The sequence below is a fragment of the Amaranthus tricolor genome, chromosome 17, assembly GCF_026212465.1.
Source record: "Amaranthus tricolor cultivar Red isolate AtriRed21 chromosome 17, ASM2621246v1, whole genome shotgun sequence".
Lineage (NCBI taxonomy): Eukaryota > Viridiplantae > Streptophyta > Magnoliopsida > Caryophyllales > Amaranthaceae > Amaranthus > Amaranthus tricolor.
The window spans coordinates 15,323,197-15,345,271 of record NC_080063.1 but is presented as its reverse complement, the minus strand read 5'-3'; the positions used below and the strand labels follow the sequence as shown (position 1 = coordinate 15,345,271).

The window sequence follows — 22,075 nt, the reverse complement described above, 5'->3', positions numbered from 1 at the left end:
CTGCTACTGTTAATAGGGATAGTGATTTTTTATTTTCATCCCTAAACTTAACCATTAACAAAAGTACTTTTATATTCATCAATAAAAAGTAAAAATTCCAACCATATCCAAAGGTACAAATTAAAATACGGGCAAAAATGACATAATTAAATTCCACACCACAATCTCATCCCTTTCTCACAACTTTTTTACATGCTACTTCCTCCGTTAATAATTTTTTAAAATTCTTTTTACTGTTTCTTAGCAAGTTTTAAAATTTAATATTTCTAATTATACATTATAAAAATTTTAAAAAATACTTCCTCTAATTCACTATCAATATCCCATTTGCTTTATACACTCTATTCAATGCACATATTAAATCTCTAATCGTTCGTAATTAAAAATTATGAAAAGTTGATATAAATAATCTTTGCATTGAGAGAAATCAAATAAGATCCCACATGACTATGTTTTAAATTATAGATTAGTAATAAAATATAAATTAAGAGTAAAATAAATAGTATCCAAAAAGCAAATGAGACATTAGTAGTGAATTGGAAGGAGTAATAAGATAACATTAAGACAAATTTAACTATCTCAAATAAATATACTTCATCCGTTCTTTAAATCTTACTTTATTTTACCATCGTGTAGTATTTATGTATCCGTAAAATTTAACTCTTATAATGTCGTTAATTTATAAGTTAAAACATAGTATATAAAATCTTGTTTTGAACTGTCTCCATAAATTTGTAGTTCTTATAATTTTTTGATAAATATAAATAGAGATATTAACAATTAAAAACGATTAAAATTATACATTGAAGATGTGAAAAATTAAATAATAGAAGATTTAAAGAATGGAAGTAGTATTGTTTCTTCTATGCTTCGATTGCATACAAATCTAATCAAACTTTTTTCTTCTTTGATAGGAAAATCGGATAATTCTAAATAAGAATAACATTAAATAACGAACACATTTGACATTACCACATCAGAATTAAATATGAAATCATTAATTAAAAAATTATTTTCAATTCATGCCCTCATTGAGGGGATTAGAGAGAGAAAACGAGAGAGGAGAGAGAAAGATAGAGCAGAAAATTATGGAACCCTTGATTTCAATTTCTAATTTTTGTACTTATTTTAAATTTTATTTTAGGAGCTGATTTTCAGATCCACGAAGTGAGTTTTTTCTTATTTTTCCGGAAAAATTTCTGATTATCCAGTGTGATTTGTTAGCCGGAATATTGATTTATTCGTTGAAAATTTTGATTGATAATAGAAGGTGAGAAAGAATTTTGAATTTGAAAAAGAAAAAAAATGGTGAATTCAATGGTGGAAAGAGCTACAAGTGACATGTTGATCGGACCTGATTGGGCTATGAACATCGAGATCTGTGACATGCTTAATCACGATCCCGGGTAATTATTCCTTTTTATTCTTTTTTTTCTGTAATTACTGTTTCATTATATTGGTATTAGTAAATAGTAATATTGTTTGTTCTAAATTATTAATCGTAAATCTGCACAGCACCTACTGTTATATGAATATGATGCTTGTTTTTATTATGCAAGGAATTGTCTAATGATTGAATTTGTTATGGTTGGACCAGTAACGAAATGATTAAAATAAGGGGGTTCCTGGTATAGCAAATTTGATTATGGATGGTTTTGAGGAGTGGTTTTGTTTTAAGTAGAGATTAGAGAAGAGAGAGTTGAACGCCATGTTGTGCTGTGATTATGACGAAGAAAGGCACTTGTAAGTTTACCTAAGTGTAGAAAATTGTTACCTTATTGTATACGGTTTGGATGAGGGGATTCCGGCCCTTCATATGATTTCGAAAATTAAGGGAATGATGTAAATCATATAGAGAATAATGATGTTTGCAGTAGCTTAGCCCATTAATCTGATGCTAAGTGACTGTAGGCAGGGTTTGAGGGGGTCAACTGTACAAACCTTACCCTTCAATAATAAAAATGTTGTTTCCAATTGTTTGCAAACATAGTCACATGCTTGTGCATATCGAGAATTTTCATGTCATTTCTCCACTTATGCTATTCAAGCCATCTTCGGCCTAGTTTTTCTTAATTTAAACTTAGATTTGTTTTCCCTTCTAAATTTCTTAGTGTCTGTTTTTCTATCTTTGCACAAAACCTATGTAAACGGTTTTCTCTTCGTATGTTCAAGTATCTATGATTTCATGTCCTCTTCTTATGTCTTCATTTTGTATTCTACCCTACCTAACTCATCTTCCTACAACAATTTCTTCTAAAAACCGACCCACACAATAAAAGTGCAATAGGATTTTCCTTTTAACCTTTGTGTCACACCTTAGTCACATAAATATTTTGGTTATAATTCTTCATTTAAATCACCCACATTAAATACTACACTTAACGTCTCGTTTAAGTCTTTATATGCATCTAAAGCTACCATAAGCAGGAATGAACTTGAATAAGAACCTTGATGTAGACCAATCGTGGTTGGAAAATCTTTAATTGTTTCTCCATACGTCGTAACATTGGTTTGTACTATTTACATAGCATACCTTTCGTTTTTATAACCCACCAAAATTTTCTCTTGGTACTTTGTTATACGTTTGCTTTGTTATCAACAACAACGATGCCAAAGTCTTAATTCCAAAAATTTTCCTATAACTTGATAGTGTTACATGTCCATCATATCAATGAAAACCATGTGCAAATCATATCCTTTTTATTTTATATTGTAGTACTTCTTTTAATGTCGCATTACATAAATAGATTCCATGTTAGCTGGTCTTGTATAAAACCAAATTGGTTTTTGAAAACGCTTGCGCATTTTCTTATGCGTTGTTTAATCGCCTTCACTCATAAGTTCATGATGTGACTCGTCCTATATAGAAGCGCACAAAAATTCTTTGATAAGCCATATATAATGGGAGTAGGAACACAAGCAATAAATTTGTGTACTAAAATTTGTTGTGGAATGTATTATATATTTCAAAGTAACTCAACATGGTGCCATACTATGTCATTGAAAGGACTTAGAAGAACACTAAGAAGTGGGAATTATGATATGCGCTATTGAAAAATGATGAAAGAGACATTACTATATCAAGTGCCCTTTGGCAATATTCATGTTCCCTTGGCTCTTCAAACATCTTTTTCTCCTTATAGATCACTATGTCAAGTGCCCTTTGTGTCTTAACCCAATATTCTGTTGTGCTATCTACATCTTTTCCTCTTATCAATCTTTTTAAGTGGTTGAAATGAACACATATGGTGTTAATTGTCACTTCTTTTGTCGTTATAGGCAAGCTAAGGATGTCGTGAAGGGCATAAAGAAACGTGTTCGTAGCAGACACACCAAGGTCCAACTTCTAGCTCTAACGGTGAGAGTCTTACAAAATTTTAAGTTGTCTTCTGTATGAGCAATTGTATTTTTGTGAAAATTGGGTTTGATTATGATGCCCAATCCAACATGGGATATGACCAATCAGGTTGGAGACTATAGTAGAGAGGGTAATTGCTCAAACAAATTGTTCCATAAACAAAGGTCAGCCATATCAGTTTTGAAGTTTAGATTTAGGGTTTCTAAAGAAAAACTCTTGATCTAAGGATTGAAAAGAAAAGAAAACTGATGAAATTCAAGCAACTTTTATGGGGCTTTGTTTTCATGATATGGTTACCCCATTGAGCTTCCAATGATGTGAGTCGATAGAGAGAGAGATAGAAGGTTGTGGGGGTGTTGTGGGGTAGAACAATTGATTTGTTTTGTTTCATTTTCTTGTTGGAAAAGTAGATTTGTAATGTGGGTGAATTGTTACTTTTTATTGCCTTATTGGAAGAGTGGAGTTGTAAATGCTACATGTGGTTTCTGGCTTTGTTGACTTCTTGAACCTTTTTAAATACACAGCTGTTTCTATAGAACTAAATAAAAAAAATTGTGATATTTTTGATAGTATGCTCACTTGCTATAGTTTCGAGTTTTGGAATACATATCTTATTAAATTTTTTATAGTTTTGTTAAGTTCTATGAATGTTTAAGAATAGATATCAGGGATTCAGTATTTCCTATAATAAAGTTTATTGTATCAACTTGAATCACCAACCTGTCCATGTATCTCTGATAGTTGCAGTTTCTGGTGCATGCATTTGTTATTGTCTATAACATTATATATTCCATGGAGGCAATCGACTCACTTGTTAGGTTCTCAGATAATAACCTATTTCTACTATTTTTAAGATGCCTTTAATTCTGTTTTGCCAAGTTATTTTTTAATACGTCACATCTTTTGGTGTTTGGGCTTTGGGATTGTTGTTGTTCATCATGTCCCTTGGAATTTGTGTGTTTTTGATGTCGTATATGATTGTTTTGCATTTCTGCTGACAACCGTGTTGGCACATATATGATTGCCAAAGGACTGTGATTGTGAGGCTCAATGGTTATACTGGGTTTCATGATATGAGGGAAATGGATTGAATAACACCGAGACCCCCCCACCCACACCAAAATCAAGCGAAACACAATAGAACTGAAGGTAATTGATAATTGACAGTTTACTTACAATATTTTTGATTTTAAACACTTGTTATGAAAAGCGTGGCATTCTGCTGCTGCAATATGGTATTTTAAATTTCATTTTGGAAGTAGTGTTTTTATTTTCTTTATGCTATATAGGGAGCCACAAAGGGCAGAGATGTAAATTATTTCTGATCCTTGTCCTTGGCTGGCACCCTTAAAGGCTTTACAAATATACTATGCTTTTTGACAATCAGCCAACCACTTGTGTCTGTATATACATTTTGAAAGGCAAATCTGAGGGTTTGAAGTGTAAACAAAGTTGCGGCTGCAAAAATTCGCTTCTTGTTTACTTTGGAAAGCGGCGATCTTTGTGCTGTGAGGGAGCAAATACGAGGAGGGTATCACTTACAAATTAGTTAGTTAGGCAGTTTATTCTAGAAGAGGGATATATCAAGAGAAGGGGAATTTTAGTATAAATAGGAAAGAGGGGGGGGGGGGGGGGGGGGGGGGGGGGGGTGTGTGAAGAAAGCATGATAAATTTTTATTCACATTAGTTGAGTTTTATGCTTGCTCATCTTGGGAGAGAGTATGCCTCTCAAATGGCTGTGTTACTATCCTTATTGTAATTCTTTGAATTACACTAATACAAAATTCATTTACATTTCCATCTAATTCACGCCATTACTACATTTTACGACTTAAAAACTACAGTTATACTTTCCACATATTGCACTTTTTCATTCTATTACACACATGTGATGGTATATGTAAGTATAAGTTATTTTCAGGTGGGACAAAGGGTTTTTTTTTGTTGATAATGGACATTTCTTTTGAAGGGCTTTATTATTGTGACCAAACATATTCTTTTCTTGCTGTATAATCTTTGGTTTGGAGGACCCCTTGTATACCTGTCACTTGAAAAGAAGAACTGTTCTGTTTGATTTAGACTCTTTGGATTCATATTAAATAGTTGGTCCAGCTTTCTGAAAGTTCTTCAGTTGCGAAAGAGGCTTGTTTTTTTTGGCATATACTATTGCAGTTCACTTAATCTATTTTTCAAAATATTGGTTTATCTGCATACTGGAAATATAGCTACTGGAGACAATTGTAAAGAATTGTGGGGATATCGTACATATGCATGTAGCCGAGAAAGATCTACCTCGTGAGATGGTGAAAATTGCCAAAAAGAAGGTCGGCGATATTTTCTTATGATTTATTTTTTGTGTTGCAGATTACTATATTAACTGGGTCGCTGTTAAGGTTCTGACTCATGTTATTTATTTATTGATTTATGTTAAAGCCGGATTTACAAGTTAAGGAGAAGATATTGATACTTATAGACACTTGGCAAGAAGCTTTTGGTGGACCTAGAGCACGATACCCGCAGTATTATGCAGCTTATCAGGAGTTATTGGTACGCCTTTTTCATGCACCTCACTCTAAGGGAAAATATATTATCTTATTCATGAAATTTGAGTATGATGCACTTCTTGCTGTTAAGCAGAGGTTTGTTGGACTTTCTTGATGTTGATGCTCTATCATTCTATGGCTATTTGTCCCTTGTGAATCAGCGTGCTGGTGCCGTTTTTCCTCAGAGAACTGAAAGGTCTGCTCCAGTATTTACTCCACCACAAACACAGCCTCTGTCTAATTATCCTCCAAATGTACACAATTCAGAGCAAAGGCAAGAATCAGCAGGGGCTACATCAGAGGCCGACTATCCCTCTTTGAGGTTTACTTTCCCTCCCTTTGTGATAAGTTTAAATGATCAATGTCTGTTTAAAATGGGGGATTTTCTGTTTTCTCTTCAGTTTATGAAAATTTAACGTGTTTTTTAAAAGATGACATAAATTACTGACTGATGCCTACTAAAGAATATCCCTTCCGGTCCATATTCTTTGGAAATATGTAAATTATTGGGTGGAGAGAGGTGGAGTGATATTAAGTTTTTCTGACGTTTTCATGTATGCTAGGGTTTTGACAGTTAGATTTTCATTGTAATGTATTAGTCTTCCTCTGAGAATTCAGAATTCAAAATTTAGTTATCAATTTCTTGACCTTTTTTGTTATCATTTCTGCATTTTATTTCACAGCTGCATGCATGCATTATGTACCATTTTCATATGCAATACAAAATTCTGTTGATATTGTAGCAATAGGTATTAAAGGGGTATGAGTGACACTACTATTGGATTGCTTTTGCAAATAATCTTTGTAGTCTATTCTAATATCTTTTTTCATCTTGGACAGTCTGCCAGAAATTCAGAATGCACGGGGGATTGTGGATGTTCTATCTGAAATGTTAAGTGCAATTGATCCGTCAAAGAAAGAGGTAATTGTTACTCTGATAATTTTCAGTTGAAGTTATTTGATTTAGGAAAGTTTCTATAAGAAAAAGTGTGACAGTACCAAACATTTTTGAAAATCGAAAATGGTCTTTAGTAGAATGTAAGATGGAGGTTTTTCTTTAAAAACATTATGGCTTTGTAGTACAGAGTCAAAATGGATTTTTTGCAGTTTCAAACATAGCTGATCTCAGAAATGTTGGTCATTATACTTGCAAGTTGCAACAGATTTAGTTAGCTATCTCTTGTTATTGGGTCAATGTTAATTATTGATTTAATAGATTGACTTGGTGAGGTACAAGTGTACAACAACAATGCCAAATCCTTAATCCTAACAACTTGGGGTTGGCTACAAGAACCAAAACAAATCAAATGAGAGATTGTCTTTCAAGATCGAGTTGTTGAGGTACATGTGATAAATTAATCTATACGGTCGTAAAGGACACTTATGCAAAAGCAAAACACACTAAAACTCTAGTTGTGACCTTCCCAAAGGTCGTTTCATTAGGTGTTTTTAAACACTAACTTAAACATTGAGCTTCATGTTAAATTATACTTACCCTATAAACTAGCATCAATTGGAATCAGTAATGTCACATTATCAACTAGTATAAGTAAGCAGAGTTGAAAAACCATATGGCATATTTAAAATCTACCTTTTTGTGGCCTTCTGGCTAATTTTTGCTGCTTTCTCTTGTGGTAATCTTTGCAGGGACTTAAACAAGAGGTAATTATGGATTTGGTTGAACAATGTCGGACCTACAAGCAGAGAGTTATGCATTTAGTTAATTCCACATCGTAAGGCCTTCTGCTGTTCGATTATACTATTAGTTGGAGGTTGGGGAGGGGTAGCTTTCTTTTCATTGTGTCTTTCCTTGTGTCAGAGATATAAACGAGTTCACTGATGTTGAGAGGAGAAAATTTCGATTAGTTTTCCTGTTATGCTTATGTGTCAAAGAAGCTAATATGGCCTTGTAAAATATAAAATTGAAGAGATGTGTAATGCTCTAGAATGTTGTATTTCTTGTGAGCCCACAATTCCAAGTCTGTTTCTCCTTTTCTCGAATCTTATTAAGGACTCTTTTGTGAAATGCAGACTGGACTGAGCTCATTGTGATGTTTACTACTAAAAAAATTAAGTTTAAATATAGTCATCTGTGCATAAAGCTTGTTAAATTATTTGATACTTTATACGTCCTTCTTTTTCTCTGATAATCGCAGGTAAGTATTGAGTCAAATTGCTTAGTTTGGCTTTTGCTTTGTTCATGAAACTCGATTGCTAAAGTGTTCCACCAATAGATTGTTTTTCTGCCTTTTCTGTGATCATTCTTGGTTCTTTATTGAGACAAGAGCTGATTATGTGACGGACATGATGTAGATATGTGTGTAAGGTTTGTCAGAGATATTTTGTTGCTTGCGAAAAAATTGTGAATGCTTGAATACTTTATACTTTCATGAGGAAAAATTTGCTGGTGTGTCTGTAGTTCATACATTTCCTTTTGATGAAAGTGGTTGCAACATTTTATTAATCTGGAATATATGCGTACTGTGTTGAAGCCACATTATTACATTTTGCTCTCTAACTGATTTGAACCATTCTAATTTCAGGGATGAGTCATTACTTTGCCTAGGTCTGGCTTTAAATGATGACTTGCAGAAAGTACTTGCAAAGCATGAAGCTATTGCTTCAGCAAATGTTGCGCCACAGGAGAGCCCTAAACCTGAATCTAGTAAGGCTCTCGTTGATGTTGAAGCTCCTCTGGTTGATACAGGAGAAAACAGCAAGCAAACTGATGGAAGGTAATTCTGCGTTAAATTTATGATCTTGTGGTCTGCTTCATTGGAACTGGATACTCGTAGTGTTTGAGTTTCAGGAAGTCCTGAAAATATAATCCGCATATACTAAGACTCTATTTTACATTTTGAGTTTTATATTAGGTGTTGATGTCATTGCCTGGACTTCATATCAAGGAATAACTTTGATTGTGACCTGGATAGTTATTACATCTGCATGTATTTTGAACATTGTGATTCATGATTACCTCTTTAGTGGTCAATTTGATATTTGGAATTCGTTGCCAGTATCAAAAGTAAAGAATGATAGTGAAGAACTGAAAATTCTTGAGCACATGGCCCATTAATATGAAGGCTATATTATATGATCTGTTGGCCTGTGAGATACAAGGAGAGGTAATTGTGTAAATTTTGTCTATCAAAGATGTAAAGATTCAAAATGGATTGATTACTTCTTTGCATCCCTAAAATTGGTATGTAATCAAAGTATAAAAGATGGATTGTGTGATTGAATCCCTAAAATTGGTGGGTTATATTAAATATGCGTTATGTGATTGATTGGGTTTGGACAATTAATATTGGGTTATTAACCAACTTTCCCCGAGTTTTCCTTGTAGTCTGACTCAGTGAGACTCTGACTGTGCTGACTTGGTTAGTTGGGAGCCTATTGGCAGATGGGAAACCAAGAAAATTTTGTGCCAAGCTGCCAAGCATGGTTTAGACTAAGCTACCTGGTGTTGTTTGTTTGCTTTTGGATGTAAGTTGGCAGGCCGCAGGATACTGCAGAAATGAAGCGAAGTTCTTAACATGGGAGCTTAACTACACTTTTATGTTGTTTTATTTGTGCAGCTCTGCCTCAGGTGCAACTCTTCCAACTTCCCATGTGAATGGCTCTGCAGCTACGCTGACTAAAGAGCTTGCGAAAATTGACCTCCTGAGCGGGGATCTTTTAGGTGATGATTTTGGTACACCAAGTGCACAGGACTCATTGGCTCTGGTTCCGGTGTCTGCACCTCAATCATCTAGTCCAATTGCTTCCGAAAGTAATGCTTTGGCTCTTGTAGACATGTTTTCAGTGAACAATACTCCAGATTCCTCTAATTCCCAGACTGCCATTTCTTCTGGGCATGGACAAGCATACCCTTTACCACAAGAACTTCAACAGCAGCATAACTTACAGTTCGGTCAACAAACGCCATTTTCAAATGGAATTGCGACAAGCATGGGGTTACCTCAGTATGAGCAGGCAGGATATATGCAACCTCCTGGTGCTTCCTGGAACCCGCAGGTTTCCCAGCAGCAGCAGCCACCTTCTTCCATCTATGGTTATTTCCTCTTCTCAATTGCTCTTTTGTTAGCCATGAAAGAGACTGCAAACTCGTGGTAGATTTATGTTTCTGTTTTAAAATTATTTCTGGGGAAGGGTGTAAGAACTAAGCGCCTGTATTTTAGCTTGAAAAGTGACTTGGACCCTTTGCCCTTTTGACAAACATACAGAAGGCTGAGTTATACTAGTTGTAAATCAGAAGCGCAAATTATTTTTTACCTAGTACTTAACATACTTTTATCTGCCTTTTCAGGCTCTGATAATGGAGCATCGTTGCCGCCACCACCATGGGAATCTCAGCCAGCTGATACAAGCCCGTCATCGAGTCCTCAGTATGCTCCTGCAATGCAGACCTCACCTATGGCTGGACCTCCTTTCCAGGGTGGCATACATCCCTTTGCCCCTCAACAAACCGGAAATGATCAAGTTTCAGGAATGTATGCGCAGCACATGGCAGGTGGTCATATGCCTGGAATGAACATGCAAGCCATGAACCAAATGCCAAGCATGCTTCCTCAGGCATATCAGGGAGGTCAAATGATGGGTATTCCTCAGGCACTTCCAGGCTCCCAAATGAACTCTATGTATCCCCCTCAAATGTATGGAAATCAAATGGCAGCTTATGGCTATGCTTATGCACAGCAACCCAATGCTCAGTATATTGATCAGAGAATGTATGGCTTATCTTTGAGGGAAGACAGTTCTCTGAAAAACACTTCGAGCCAGACATCGATGGCATCATACTTACCTCCAATGAAGCAGCAATCCAAGGGAGATGACAAATTGTTCGGAGATCTTGTTAATATGGCAAAATTGAAGCCGGGAAAACCCACCCCAAGTAGGACCGAGAGTGTGTGATCAGTAATAACATGGCTTGTTCTTGCATATTAACCTAGATGTTTTGAAATTCTTATTTTGCTTGCTAACTTGATTCACATTGTTTTATATATTTAACGCCTCTATTTTATTCTGGGGTTTTTTCGGTGACTCAAAGTTTTTCAGTACTTCATTTCAGTATATATGTCATTTTTCTGTTCGGTCCAGGTTTGAACATATCCATGTGGGCATTGGATTCTTTGTACATCACCTTGTAGGAATAACCTTGATCGATAAGAAGTTGCGACTTGCGAGTCGCGTTGAATTGATTGAGGATCCTTTTCTTGTAGTCACATTTTGATTGTAATGAAATTATTTGGGGGAGTTTGATGGTGCATCTCCTATTTTCTTACTTTTTGTTCATTTTTCCTGTACTTAGAATTTGGAGAAATTCGACACGTGAATTGTATATGGCCTTTGAATTAATTGTTTAGGGCATGCGATAATTTGTTGCTCTTTTTCTACTCATGGTTGATGGAATTATGAAAATGATACTTATATGATTATATCATTCACAAATTATTCATGTTACTCTTTATTTTTGCTAGTTATAAAAGGTCAATAAAGTTTACATGAGAACTTCAATTATAGGCTTTTATTATGTGGAGTAAAAATTCAGCAATCTAGATATAATACTTACATAACAAAGTAGAAAAGAAAACTTCCTTCATTGTGTATTTAATCAATAATCCCATCTTTTGTACATTTTGGTTTTTAATTTCATAAATTGTTGGATGATGCAAATAATTAAGTTTAGTCTATTGAAACTTTAAGGGCAGTGATTACTTGTTACTTCAGTTGGCTTGTTATTTGTAAAAAAAGTCTGTTAAAGAATTTTTTTAAATGTTAGATGTTTAATAAAGAAAAAGTGGAAATCCAAAAGCCATTGAAAAAACTAAAATTAATTTATTTATTTTGGCTTAAAAAAAAACTTTCCAGCTTAATTAAAATCATTCCCAAAACGAAATTTTTGGTTGTGTGAGAGACTAACAAATCAAAAGTCAATTAATAAGCTAGCTTAAAACCCAATTATCAAATAAGACTCCAATTTAAAAAAATATTACGAAGTGTTTATGATATGGACTACCTTTACATAAAAAATGAAATGGATCTTTCAGGAGAATAAATTAAAAAAATAATACATACTTGAATTTTATAATTGTAATTAAAGTGCTACACATTGCTTGACACGAAGACTTGCCAACTTTCTACAGCGTGCCAAAGCGAACAAACACGCAACAATGAGCATCTGAAAATTGTTTCAGAAACTATATGATGTTACATTTAACAGCAGTGACAATGTAATTTCTTTTCTACAGCATGCAGTTTAAATATACAGACAAAATTTATTCAACCTTTGAGGCTGCTTCAGCCTTCACTTATTATTCTAAGCATTTTGCCAAATTAGAGCGGTTTATCACGAAACAATGAAAAAATACGCAGCAAAAACAGCATAGCATCCAACCTCACACCTCACACTCTAAAGGTATTTGTCAAACCAGTCACTAGCTTCTTTGACCATAGATGATGTCATACGGTGTCCTATTCCAGTGTCTGCTACGAGCTGAAGAACACACAATCATATATCAAAATGCTATAAGTGCAAGCAAGCTAAAAGAGAGTAAGGGCAGAACAGCAAAAGTTTCAAAGTATTCAAGACTGTACAGAATTATTTAATTCATTTATACCTTGACAATTTGAAGTGTGCAAAAGAAATTCAACTAGTACTGATTACTAAGTTAAACTGAGTGATATTCCTACCATGGTTCTATAATTACCTTGAAATAATCACTATGATGTTGTGCTTCATATGCTTTTTGAGCTTTCAATTTAGGTGTCTCTAGACCATCAAGGGGGCATCGATGGTCATCAGCACCTGTATAATTTTACAAAGAACGTGAGATACAACAACATTGCATTACGTACCCTAATGCAACTAACTGGTTCATGTCTAGACATGGTTGGGGCTTGGAGTCAGACATACACAGTGGCACTTGTAAGTAAAAACAAAGGAGGTTATTTCTAAATGATCCTTGATTGCACTAAAAAGGTTGAGTAATTTAATTATTCAAAAAATGGTGCATATGAGCATATCAACAGAACTTCCTGCTGCTGCTCACAAGAGAAAAAAATTGGAAAAGATATAGAAAGTTGGGGACTAAAAATCTGTTAATGAGGTTTTTATTAAATGTAGAGGAAATTTCCAAAATTCAACATTGTGATTTACAGGGAGTTGCTTTCTCGTCGGAAGTGGTTATGTAAGTAGATTAGGGAAGAGTGGTTTAGTTTAGACTTCTGATTTGTTTGAGTTTACTCTAAATTTAAAAACTGTTCATTAGGTTTAGTAATGCACTTAATTACCAGATTTTTCATTTATTACCGTCGACAGGGGCAGCTTTGGATTCTTACATCAGTAATTTCTAATCATTCAGTTGGCTGATATTCTGGACATTTCAATCTCAATTTAATTTTCAATTTTTCAATTAATTGTTTTTGCTTAATTACTTTATTAAATTTTAGTCCTTAAATTGTTTGGGTGTGTTCTGCATTTTTATAGTTCTGGCGTCAGTAATATACAGCGTCACTTTTATTATCTTTCCCAATTCCTATGTTTTGGTGATATTACGATCAAATCACCTCTTACTTTCTTTTGTTGCAGCACATCATGCTACTTATTAATTTATAAGATCAGCAAAGATGACAATGGCCATACGTCTCTAATGCAATGTAGATTTCTATTAGTGTCCCATTCTTCTATGGTATGATATATGAATGTACAATGGCAAAAAGGTTTCTGCCTCCCAAAAACGAAACAGGGAGAATACTTATCCAAATTCAAATTTTAAAAGATCTATAGGCGGGTCAAATGTCCATTCAGAATCTTAACATGTTGAAGTTGAAGTGCCATACCGTTCAAAATTAGCAGAGGACGAGGGGCTACTGCTGGAATTGTATATGGTGAATCAAAATGTGATGCTAGACCAGGAGCAATCCTATCCCAAACCTGCTTAAAAAGAAGTATCAAAGACCAAATCTAAAGAAATGGAATCTCAGAGCTACATATATCTAAGCAAAATTAGCATGTTCAAGCTTTGCCCTTCTTAGAAATTAACAACCAGAAAAAAGCACATGACAGACAAATAAATGACAGAACCAACAACATGCAGAACATAGATACATAGAATCAGAAGCTGACCTTCTCCACAACTTCTTTATCTATTACACTCTTTCCCAAATCAACACGGGCTTCTGCAAATGCAAAGTTTGGGAAAATCAGATAAATTCATCCAAGTCCCAAGTACAGACAACGAAACCTTTGCAAGTAAAAACTTAAACTTTCTCTTTGCTAATTTTTACCTTCAAAAACAATCTTGATACTATCCACACGTCCCTGCCATTTATCATTGTCTATGGCCCACCGAAACCCCTACATAGATCAATTACTTATTCAGCTTTTGAAATTTATCAATAAATCAAGTAGCATTTCATTAATGCACCTGAACTCCTATAATAGGTGCAACCACAGCATAGCGCGTATCCGCGAAAGCAGCAAACCATGCGTGCATTCCTGCATAACATCATAATCTTTGAGTTACATTGATATTGACATATAAATTAAATAAGAGTCTTGAGTTAAAGACCTCCAAGTGACTCGCCAGTGATTCCAATCCTCACAAAATCAATATCATCCCTTTGATTAGTGAGATAATCAGCCAGCTTAATTAGATCCCATACCTGCAAAGTTTTTATGCGCTTGAGATTTTTCCCAACACATTGAAACAAATTGGAACCAACTAAGGTTGATCCCCACCACACCCCACCCCATCTCCCTTATTCCAAACAAATAAAGTAACTGAAGAAAAAGAGTGATGAGAAACAACTTAAATGGATACAGATTAGAAAATCCATTTTATGGTTCATAATAGCATCGCATGATTACATCAAAACATCAATATATAATTCTTTGGTCAAAGCTTAGCATCTGTTCATTTTTTCCATCATCATCCTCTTTTCTTGAAGAATAGAATAGGAGGGATGAGTTTACCGTATCAAATATGAATGGCATAGTGTCACCATTTTTCCATGATGATACAAGTGCCTGCAATCATTAATTAGAAAGTACTCTAAATAAAACAAGGAAAATGAGAAACTAAGCTCATTCATATTACTTGAGAGTATTATTATTAAATAAAACATAAGAAAAATGCCTAGCTAGAGGGATCAAAAAGACCAACAAAAAAAACAAGGTAAAAAAAAACTACTTCACTATATGTTGTCAGACTATTCGCACGTTCACCATGATAACGGGAATCAATGGCAATAGCAACATAACCACGTGAAGCATAAGCCTGAGAGTGAAAATAAGAGAAAAATACTGAATTTTGTGCTCAATTATGCCAAATTAATTAAAATATTCACAAACATATAGTAATAGCAACCTCAAGTAGAGGTCGTAACCATTCTTTACACTTGTGTGTGCTGTGCAAGAAAACAATAGCTGGCCTCTTCAAATCACTACTTTGTTTCATGCTCAAAATCAAAACTGGCAATCGTCCTTGCTCGGAAGCCTATGCAAGATTAAGAAGGGACTCAACATAAATATCTGGATAGACTGACAATCGGCGCCTTCATAAAGACATGCCCCAGAAGCTGCAAAGTGAGCAGCAACTGCAACATGTGAAATTTTCAAATAAAACCATCACAACTTCTCACAATATAAACATCCATACTATTGCAGAAACAGAAATATAAAGTGGATTTCCAGAAGCAGGAAGGCACTTTGCTTGAAGGAAGCAAATCAGGCAGGTCAGGAAATTGCAGTCTGAGATTTTTTTTTCTTTTACAATTATTTTTTTCCTGTTCAATATCAATCATTGCCAATTGGAAAAGAGTACTTATAATATAAAATTATAAATTTATCGTTTAAGAGTATATGGTACACTATAAAAAAAGCAAATCAGAGGAAGAAACTCTCTTTTCAATTTGTAACAAATTCTTATTTGCAAGACTAACCATAATACCATAATATTGTTTAATCCCCTCAAAAATATAACACTGCTTGATAGCAAACTAAAAGAATTTCACTTTTGTAAATGAAATTCCAATTGAACCCGGAATTTTCTCCATGCATTTAACCAACTTTTAATCAAGGAATTCATCAATTCCTCAGAATAACTACAATCATAGACATGTAGCTTTTTAATAAGAAAATATATTTCTGTTTAGATTCATTCCATTTCTTCAATATTCTACAACAGTTGATATCAAATGGTCAAAAAGGATATACTTCTACAACAGATCTTTTCAACAATACAATGACTAATGTTAGCAACCAATATCAAGAACTAATAGAACGAAGTAGGAACATGAATCCGCCATCCCAAAGAAAAGAGCATACAATACCTCAGTGTACAAGTAAAGGTTTTCCTCTACAAGCAAATCCTCAAGATTCTCGATATCTGCTTTAGGACACGATTCCATTGGCTGAATAAAATTCGGATAAATCAAGCTAAAAATGTAATTTACAATATAGAACCAAGAAATGTAAGCACATCCGACTCGGTTCCAAATCCAGGGTGAAACAACAAAAAGTAATTAAACCTCACGGAGACTAGGTGAAGGCGGCTGATCCCCTTGATACAAAGGATGTGTAACAGGCTTTGCAAGTTCCACTGTCAAAGGAACTACAGCAAGAGAATCACTAATCAGTCTCGCATCCAAAAGTTCTCAATTCGTCCAATCATGACATTTACAATAATTTTACTAGTCCACTCCAAATAGGTAAGTATTTGAATCCTTCCCTGTTAATACCCTCCCGCGTGAACTGTAAACCGCAAAGGCAAATCACAACTTTTGTTCTTAGCTTTATTTATGTATGAGCACACTGACAACCTGATGATTCAGCAAACGATTTCTCGTGGCACCACGAGAATCACGCTTTCGAATGTGACAACTTTTTCCGAACATTCTTTGATAAGTCAATTCAACTATAATTTCCAGCAAATCAAAGTCAAATTACAAATTTTCACCAACGAATTCAAATTAATCACGTAATTACCAATTCAAGTGCATAAAAACCTAATCATACAAAAATCAATCGTAACATATCACCCATTCACCATTCTTCAAATTCAAAATAAGTACACGAAGTTTTAGCAATAGAAACTTAAACTTCAAAAGAAAATTCAATGAACTATAAAAATGATAATTGAGACCTTCAGCAGATCGACGACAGCGAAGAAGTTGAATAAAATCGGCGCGTAATTTGGCAGGATCAAATGATGATTGTTCCATTTTCTTCTTCTTCTTCTTCTTCGAATTTTCTGTGGTTGAAGTTGAATCAAAGCGACTGTTGATGACTCGAAGGAGAACTTGGTAACTACAGATAGAACCGGAAGTGATGCTTTGATGATGGAAAGGAGAGAAAATTAACGCTTTATTCGGGGCAGTTGTACCGCATGTTAGGCGTAGTTGAGGAGGAGCTCCAAAGCCAGATAATGAGGTTGACTGAAAAAAGCTAGCCATTAATAAGAATACATTCTTACTCATCAACACCAATAATTTGCTTGCTTCTTTTTTTTTTAGCTTTTTCATTTTCTTACTTTATTTGAAAACCCTTATTTTCATGTACTTTTTTTCTCCACCATTTTACTCCTAATCACATGTATTCAGTTAGATTGTTTCATTTAATTTGACATATTTATCAATGCACTATTTTTATAATTAATAATTTTAATTATATATATTAAAAAATTATAAAAATTTAATATTAATAATTTTTTTATTGAGACAGATTAAACAACATTTAATGACAAATATTGAAATATGTCTATTTTAAAGCATATTAATTAAAAATAAAATACAATTTAAGATTGATTGTTAAATATTATCAAAATTCAAATGAGTCGCTTATACTGAATTAAAGTAGTATTATTTCCTTTCAAAAGAAAAAACTAGTATTATTTTGATTTTAAATGTATCTAATTCGTTAACAATTATAAAAATTGATGTCAGTAAAATTTTAATCCTAAATCATCCCTACCACACGATCTACACCCCAATTTTCCATCCTTTTGCCATCACTTCTAGCACACTTAAAGACGGTAAAATTTGCATGAGTTACACCTCTTTGTGGATTTGACCTGGGATAGGGATAGTTGGAGGCGCCTTATCCATACTTTAGACTATTGATTTCCTCTTCACATACTAGCCGATGTTCTAATTGTTCTATGGCATTTACTCCCTCTATTATTATTATTGTTGTTGTTTTCTTTTTTAATTATTTTTTTTTATTTATATTTGCATTGTATTTACCTTCATTTTATGTTTAAGGGTCACACTTGGGCGATACGATGCAAGCAAACCAAGTTACCTTTAGCCTCACTCGACCCTAGACGTTGCAAAAACCTCTTATATTTTTTCTTGAGTCAAGGGACTCTTTGATCGCGCTCTCCTTTATCCTTTATGGGTATGAGTTGCCGCCATCCTTCCCTTTTCAAATGCCGACCATAATTTTTTATAGTTGAGATACACTGAATATGATGATGATGAATACAAGAGAATACATGTTAGCTAAATGAGAACATTTCACTACCCTCACCACAAAATTAAGAATTTCTAGTGTAATAACTTACTCGCCTAATTAAGCAGATTCAACACAACCTTACAACCCCTACAAAGAAGCTGTTATACAGTGAAACAATAGACATGAGATATGGGAAGTATGCAGGGTATGCTATAATAAATTTGTTAACGGAGTTGTACATAAGATCCACATAAAAGAAGATTTGACTGCACACAAATTCGATGAGATTCCATCCTAGAACCAATTGAAAATAGTAGGAGTAGCGCATCAAGTATATAAGTTAGTCAACCTCTCTTAAATTTTTGACGTGGGATCAAATGTGTTCCATCATGCTAGGGGAAAGGTTGGACGAAAAAGAATTGAAGGGGACCGAGAGATAGTTAGGGTAAGGTGTTTCCGTGTTGGAGTGAAGGGTGCCACGGAGTCGCGTACGTGCGTTTGGGGTAAAGATCAAACTTAACGGGCTTTGGAGGAAACCCTAGAGCAAGTACAAGACGTGCTCCACATGCATAGTCCCAAAATAGAAAAACCTGCATTTGGCTACTAGACAGCCTGCTCGAACAAGCAAGGGCACTACTCGAATGAGCAAGGGCACTATTCGAACGAGCAACTAGATCAGCCCTTTACTAGACTCTTGCGTAGCAGTTGTGCCTCGTTCAAGGCACCCTTCTTTGCCTGCTTTGCCCCGTTCAAGGCAATTCAAGTTCACTCCATAATTACTTATCAAGTGATCCAAATTTCAATTCTCTATATCTCATTACACACTTAATATCGTTCTCAAGTATACAAGCTATAAAATATGCAATAAAATGATCAAAATCATCACCAATTACACCAGGAGAACTAAAACTTACTTCAACACTAATTTTTTTTTACCCATGGAAATTTAAGCAAGAAAAAATGTATGTAATTTTGACATGCGTCATTGGAATTAATGTATAAATTTAGTTTTTCCTTTTCTACACCTCTTAGATATTTATCATAATGTTTAATAATTTAATAATTAAATACTAATGAAATCTGCACTTTATTAATTAATTAGCTTGTCTCTTGAGAGACCGTCTCTCTGAGAGACATATCTCAAAGCCAACCAATTAAAGATTAATGTTTACCTACGGTATTCTTAATGTCTACTTTGACTACTTATACTATCCTAATGTTTACATACCATATCCTTAATACTTATTCTCAATATTTTAAATGTCTACTTACGTCATTTTTAATGCCTACTTACAATATTTTGAAAAATATATAATGGACCGGTCCAAGTAGAGATAGTCTTTCAAAGAGACCGTCTCTCACGAGAATTTGTGTTAATTAAATTAAACAAGCAACAATTAGTGCAGGAGTCGATTAGTTAGGCATTAGTTAATGATTCTTGTAGCCTGTATTTATGCTATAATTAAGTTTTTTATTATTATTATTGACTAAGTCTTTATGTTCTTTATATTTGTTCTATATTTTTTATAATGTTTTAGTTTAGCGTTTATTTGACTGATTTTAAGTATGTTGGTTTTGAGCTAATCAAACTTTTGTTTTAATTTTCAACTCTTCAAATTTGGATAAAATATCCTTTTCGAATCATAATAATTCAATAATTATAATTATTATCTCTTTAAATCTGGATTATAGGAGTAAAAACTATCAATTTGGAATTTTATATATTGTCTCTACTCCATATGATTTCGTCGGAAAACATCCTCTCTAGTTATTCATGTACGCAATGAAGTATTCATCATAATGACATTCAGCTCAAACGTACTCCCTCCATTTTGTTAGATTTGCTTAAAAGTATACTTTTTTATTGTATGGAGTATTTTTTATAATTTCTTATGATGCGCATTTAGAGATATTAAGACTCAAATTTTACTTTGAAAACTGTGCAAAAAGTAAACGGGAAGAAGATTAGGAAACGGAGGGAGTATTACATATTCACAAACTCTTATATGATGCGGTCTTACTGTGAGACGTGCTTCATACTTGAGTTAATTAGCTCAATACTAAAAAACTTTTAGTATAATGTACCTTTTATATGGGTACGTCTCACAGTAGAACGCTTTCATACAAAACTTATTGCTACATATTTTACAATAATTCATTCTCCTTATTTTTACAAAAGATCATGCACAAATTTTTAAATGAGAGACTATTTTTATTAAGCTGATCCATTTATATTTATTTATAATTTTAAAGTAATTATTTACAAAAATGAGCTACTTAGATGAGTCTATCTCATGATGAGACAATCTATCTCATACAAAACATGATAAAATTTAAAATTATAAGCTCTTATGTACATAATTGAAAAACCATTTTTTTTTTCATTTTTACCGATAACCTACACAATGTCAAGGTCGACCCTCATGCTAATGACCATTAAATCACAAATCGTCGTCATCATCATCCTACTTAGTATATCCCGCTTATAAAAAAACTAAGGCCAGGATCTAGGGAGGGAAAGACGGCGACAACTCATACCCATAAAAGAAAGCGCGGCCAAAGAAGTCCTCCGATTCGAGAAAGATAAAGAGACGTGATTACACGTGCAAGATTACCTAAAGGCCTATAAAAATATGAGTTAATAAAATCGTCAATGAATGACCATCTTTTTTATATTTCTGCCATCTAATTACTCATGATTTTTTAAAATCATTTACAAAATTATAGTCATAAAGCTTAGGTGATTTATTATTTATATGGATGAAGTTCAATATTTACAAATTATAATTATTATAGTCCAAAAATCAAAATATGTAACATTATGATTATATTACCGGATTTCCTGTTTTAATTCATAATTAATCCCCGTGATATGTAAATAACCATAAAAAGACAAAAAAATAATACTAAAATAAACAAAACCAAAAAAGATAAATTAAAAATCACAAAACTCTTATCCTATCGTTAACTCACAAATCACTAGCATTTACTAAGACTTCCTCATTTCAGTTATCAAATTTTTAAGAAAAAATATTAGTAAATAACGGTTATTTGTGAGATTAATAAATCACAAGGATAGCACGTGAGAGTGAGAGGTTTGTTGTTTTAATTTATTTTTTTGATTTTGTTTATTTTAATTTATTTTGTTTGTCTTTTTTTTGTTGATTTAAAAATGACGCGATTAGAAATTTTTGAATTTTTAATGTCCTTTTAAACACAATTATGACATTTGACTCTCCCTAATTTTCTTTGACCTTTCAAACTTAACCCAACATTCTCTCGACACCATTTTTAAGCCATTCAAGCTTTCTCTCTCCTCTTCCAAACTCCTACAACCCTTAAAAACACTTCTTTTATCTTATCTCTAAAATTTTCTCCCAATATCCAAAATCATATAATTTCAAAGATGGATTTTTAATTTATGAACTGTGTACATTTCGGTATTAGGAGAAATTAAGAGAAAAGATGAGTGGAGAAATAATTTTAATGGTTGTAAGTGTTTAAAAGAGGAGAGAGAAAGCTTGAGTGATGGAGTATAAACATAGAGGAGAGATAATGTCGGTTTAAATTAGATGGAAGGGTAAAGCTAACTAGGGAAAGTCAAAACTCATAATTGAGTTTACTAGGTTATTTAATGATTTTAACAAAAAATTAATTAATTAAATTAAAATGCAACTGAACAAGACATATTTGATTATTGTTCCTTTTATTTTTTAA

General features: G+C 33.6%; 2 protein-coding genes across 3 annotated transcripts; one reads left to right on the top strand and one right to left on the bottom strand.

The window, feature by feature from the left end:
- Window positions 1-889: 889 nt before the first annotated feature.
- On the top strand, window positions 890-11,280 carry LOC130804601 (TOM1-like protein 9). Of its 2 annotated transcripts, XM_057669099.1 has the most exons (11): window positions 890-1,167; window positions 1,268-1,406; window positions 3,280-3,358; window positions 5,584-5,682; window positions 5,792-5,905; window positions 6,063-6,223; window positions 6,742-6,823; window positions 7,549-7,634; window positions 8,445-8,636; window positions 9,480-9,955; window positions 10,211-11,279. In XM_057669099.1, the coding sequence occupies exons 2-11, from the start codon at window positions 1,306-1,308 to the stop codon at window positions 10,813-10,815; spliced, it is 1,995 nt and encodes a 664-aa protein (XP_057525082.1). In that variant the 5' UTR covers window positions 890-1,167; window positions 1,268-1,305; the 3' UTR covers window positions 10,816-11,279. The 2 variants fall into 2 exon arrangements, with proteins under 2 accessions (XP_057525082.1, XP_057525083.1); XM_057669100.1 differs by lacking the exons at window positions 890-1,167; window positions 1,268-1,406 and adding an exon at window positions 4,389-4,507 and having other exon boundaries at window positions 3,281-3,358; window positions 10,211-11,280.
- A 783-nt stretch (window positions 11,281-12,063) lies between these two features.
- LOC130804602 (uncharacterized) lies at window positions 12,064-17,427 on the bottom strand. The gene is made up of 13 exons (XM_057669101.1): window positions 17,049-17,427; window positions 16,435-16,517; window positions 16,237-16,317; window positions 15,273-15,401; window positions 15,096-15,182; window positions 14,879-14,932; window positions 14,475-14,568; window positions 14,331-14,401; window positions 14,191-14,260; window positions 14,030-14,082; window positions 13,744-13,837; window positions 12,612-12,709; window positions 12,064-12,397 (listed from the first exon to the last, which is right to left on the bottom strand). Exons 1-13 carry the CDS (start codon window positions 17,425-17,427, stop codon window positions 12,314-12,316), a joined length of 1,377 nt encoding a protein of 458 aa, XP_057525084.1. The 3' UTR covers window positions 12,064-12,313.
- Window positions 17,428-22,075: the final 4,648 nt, after the last annotated feature.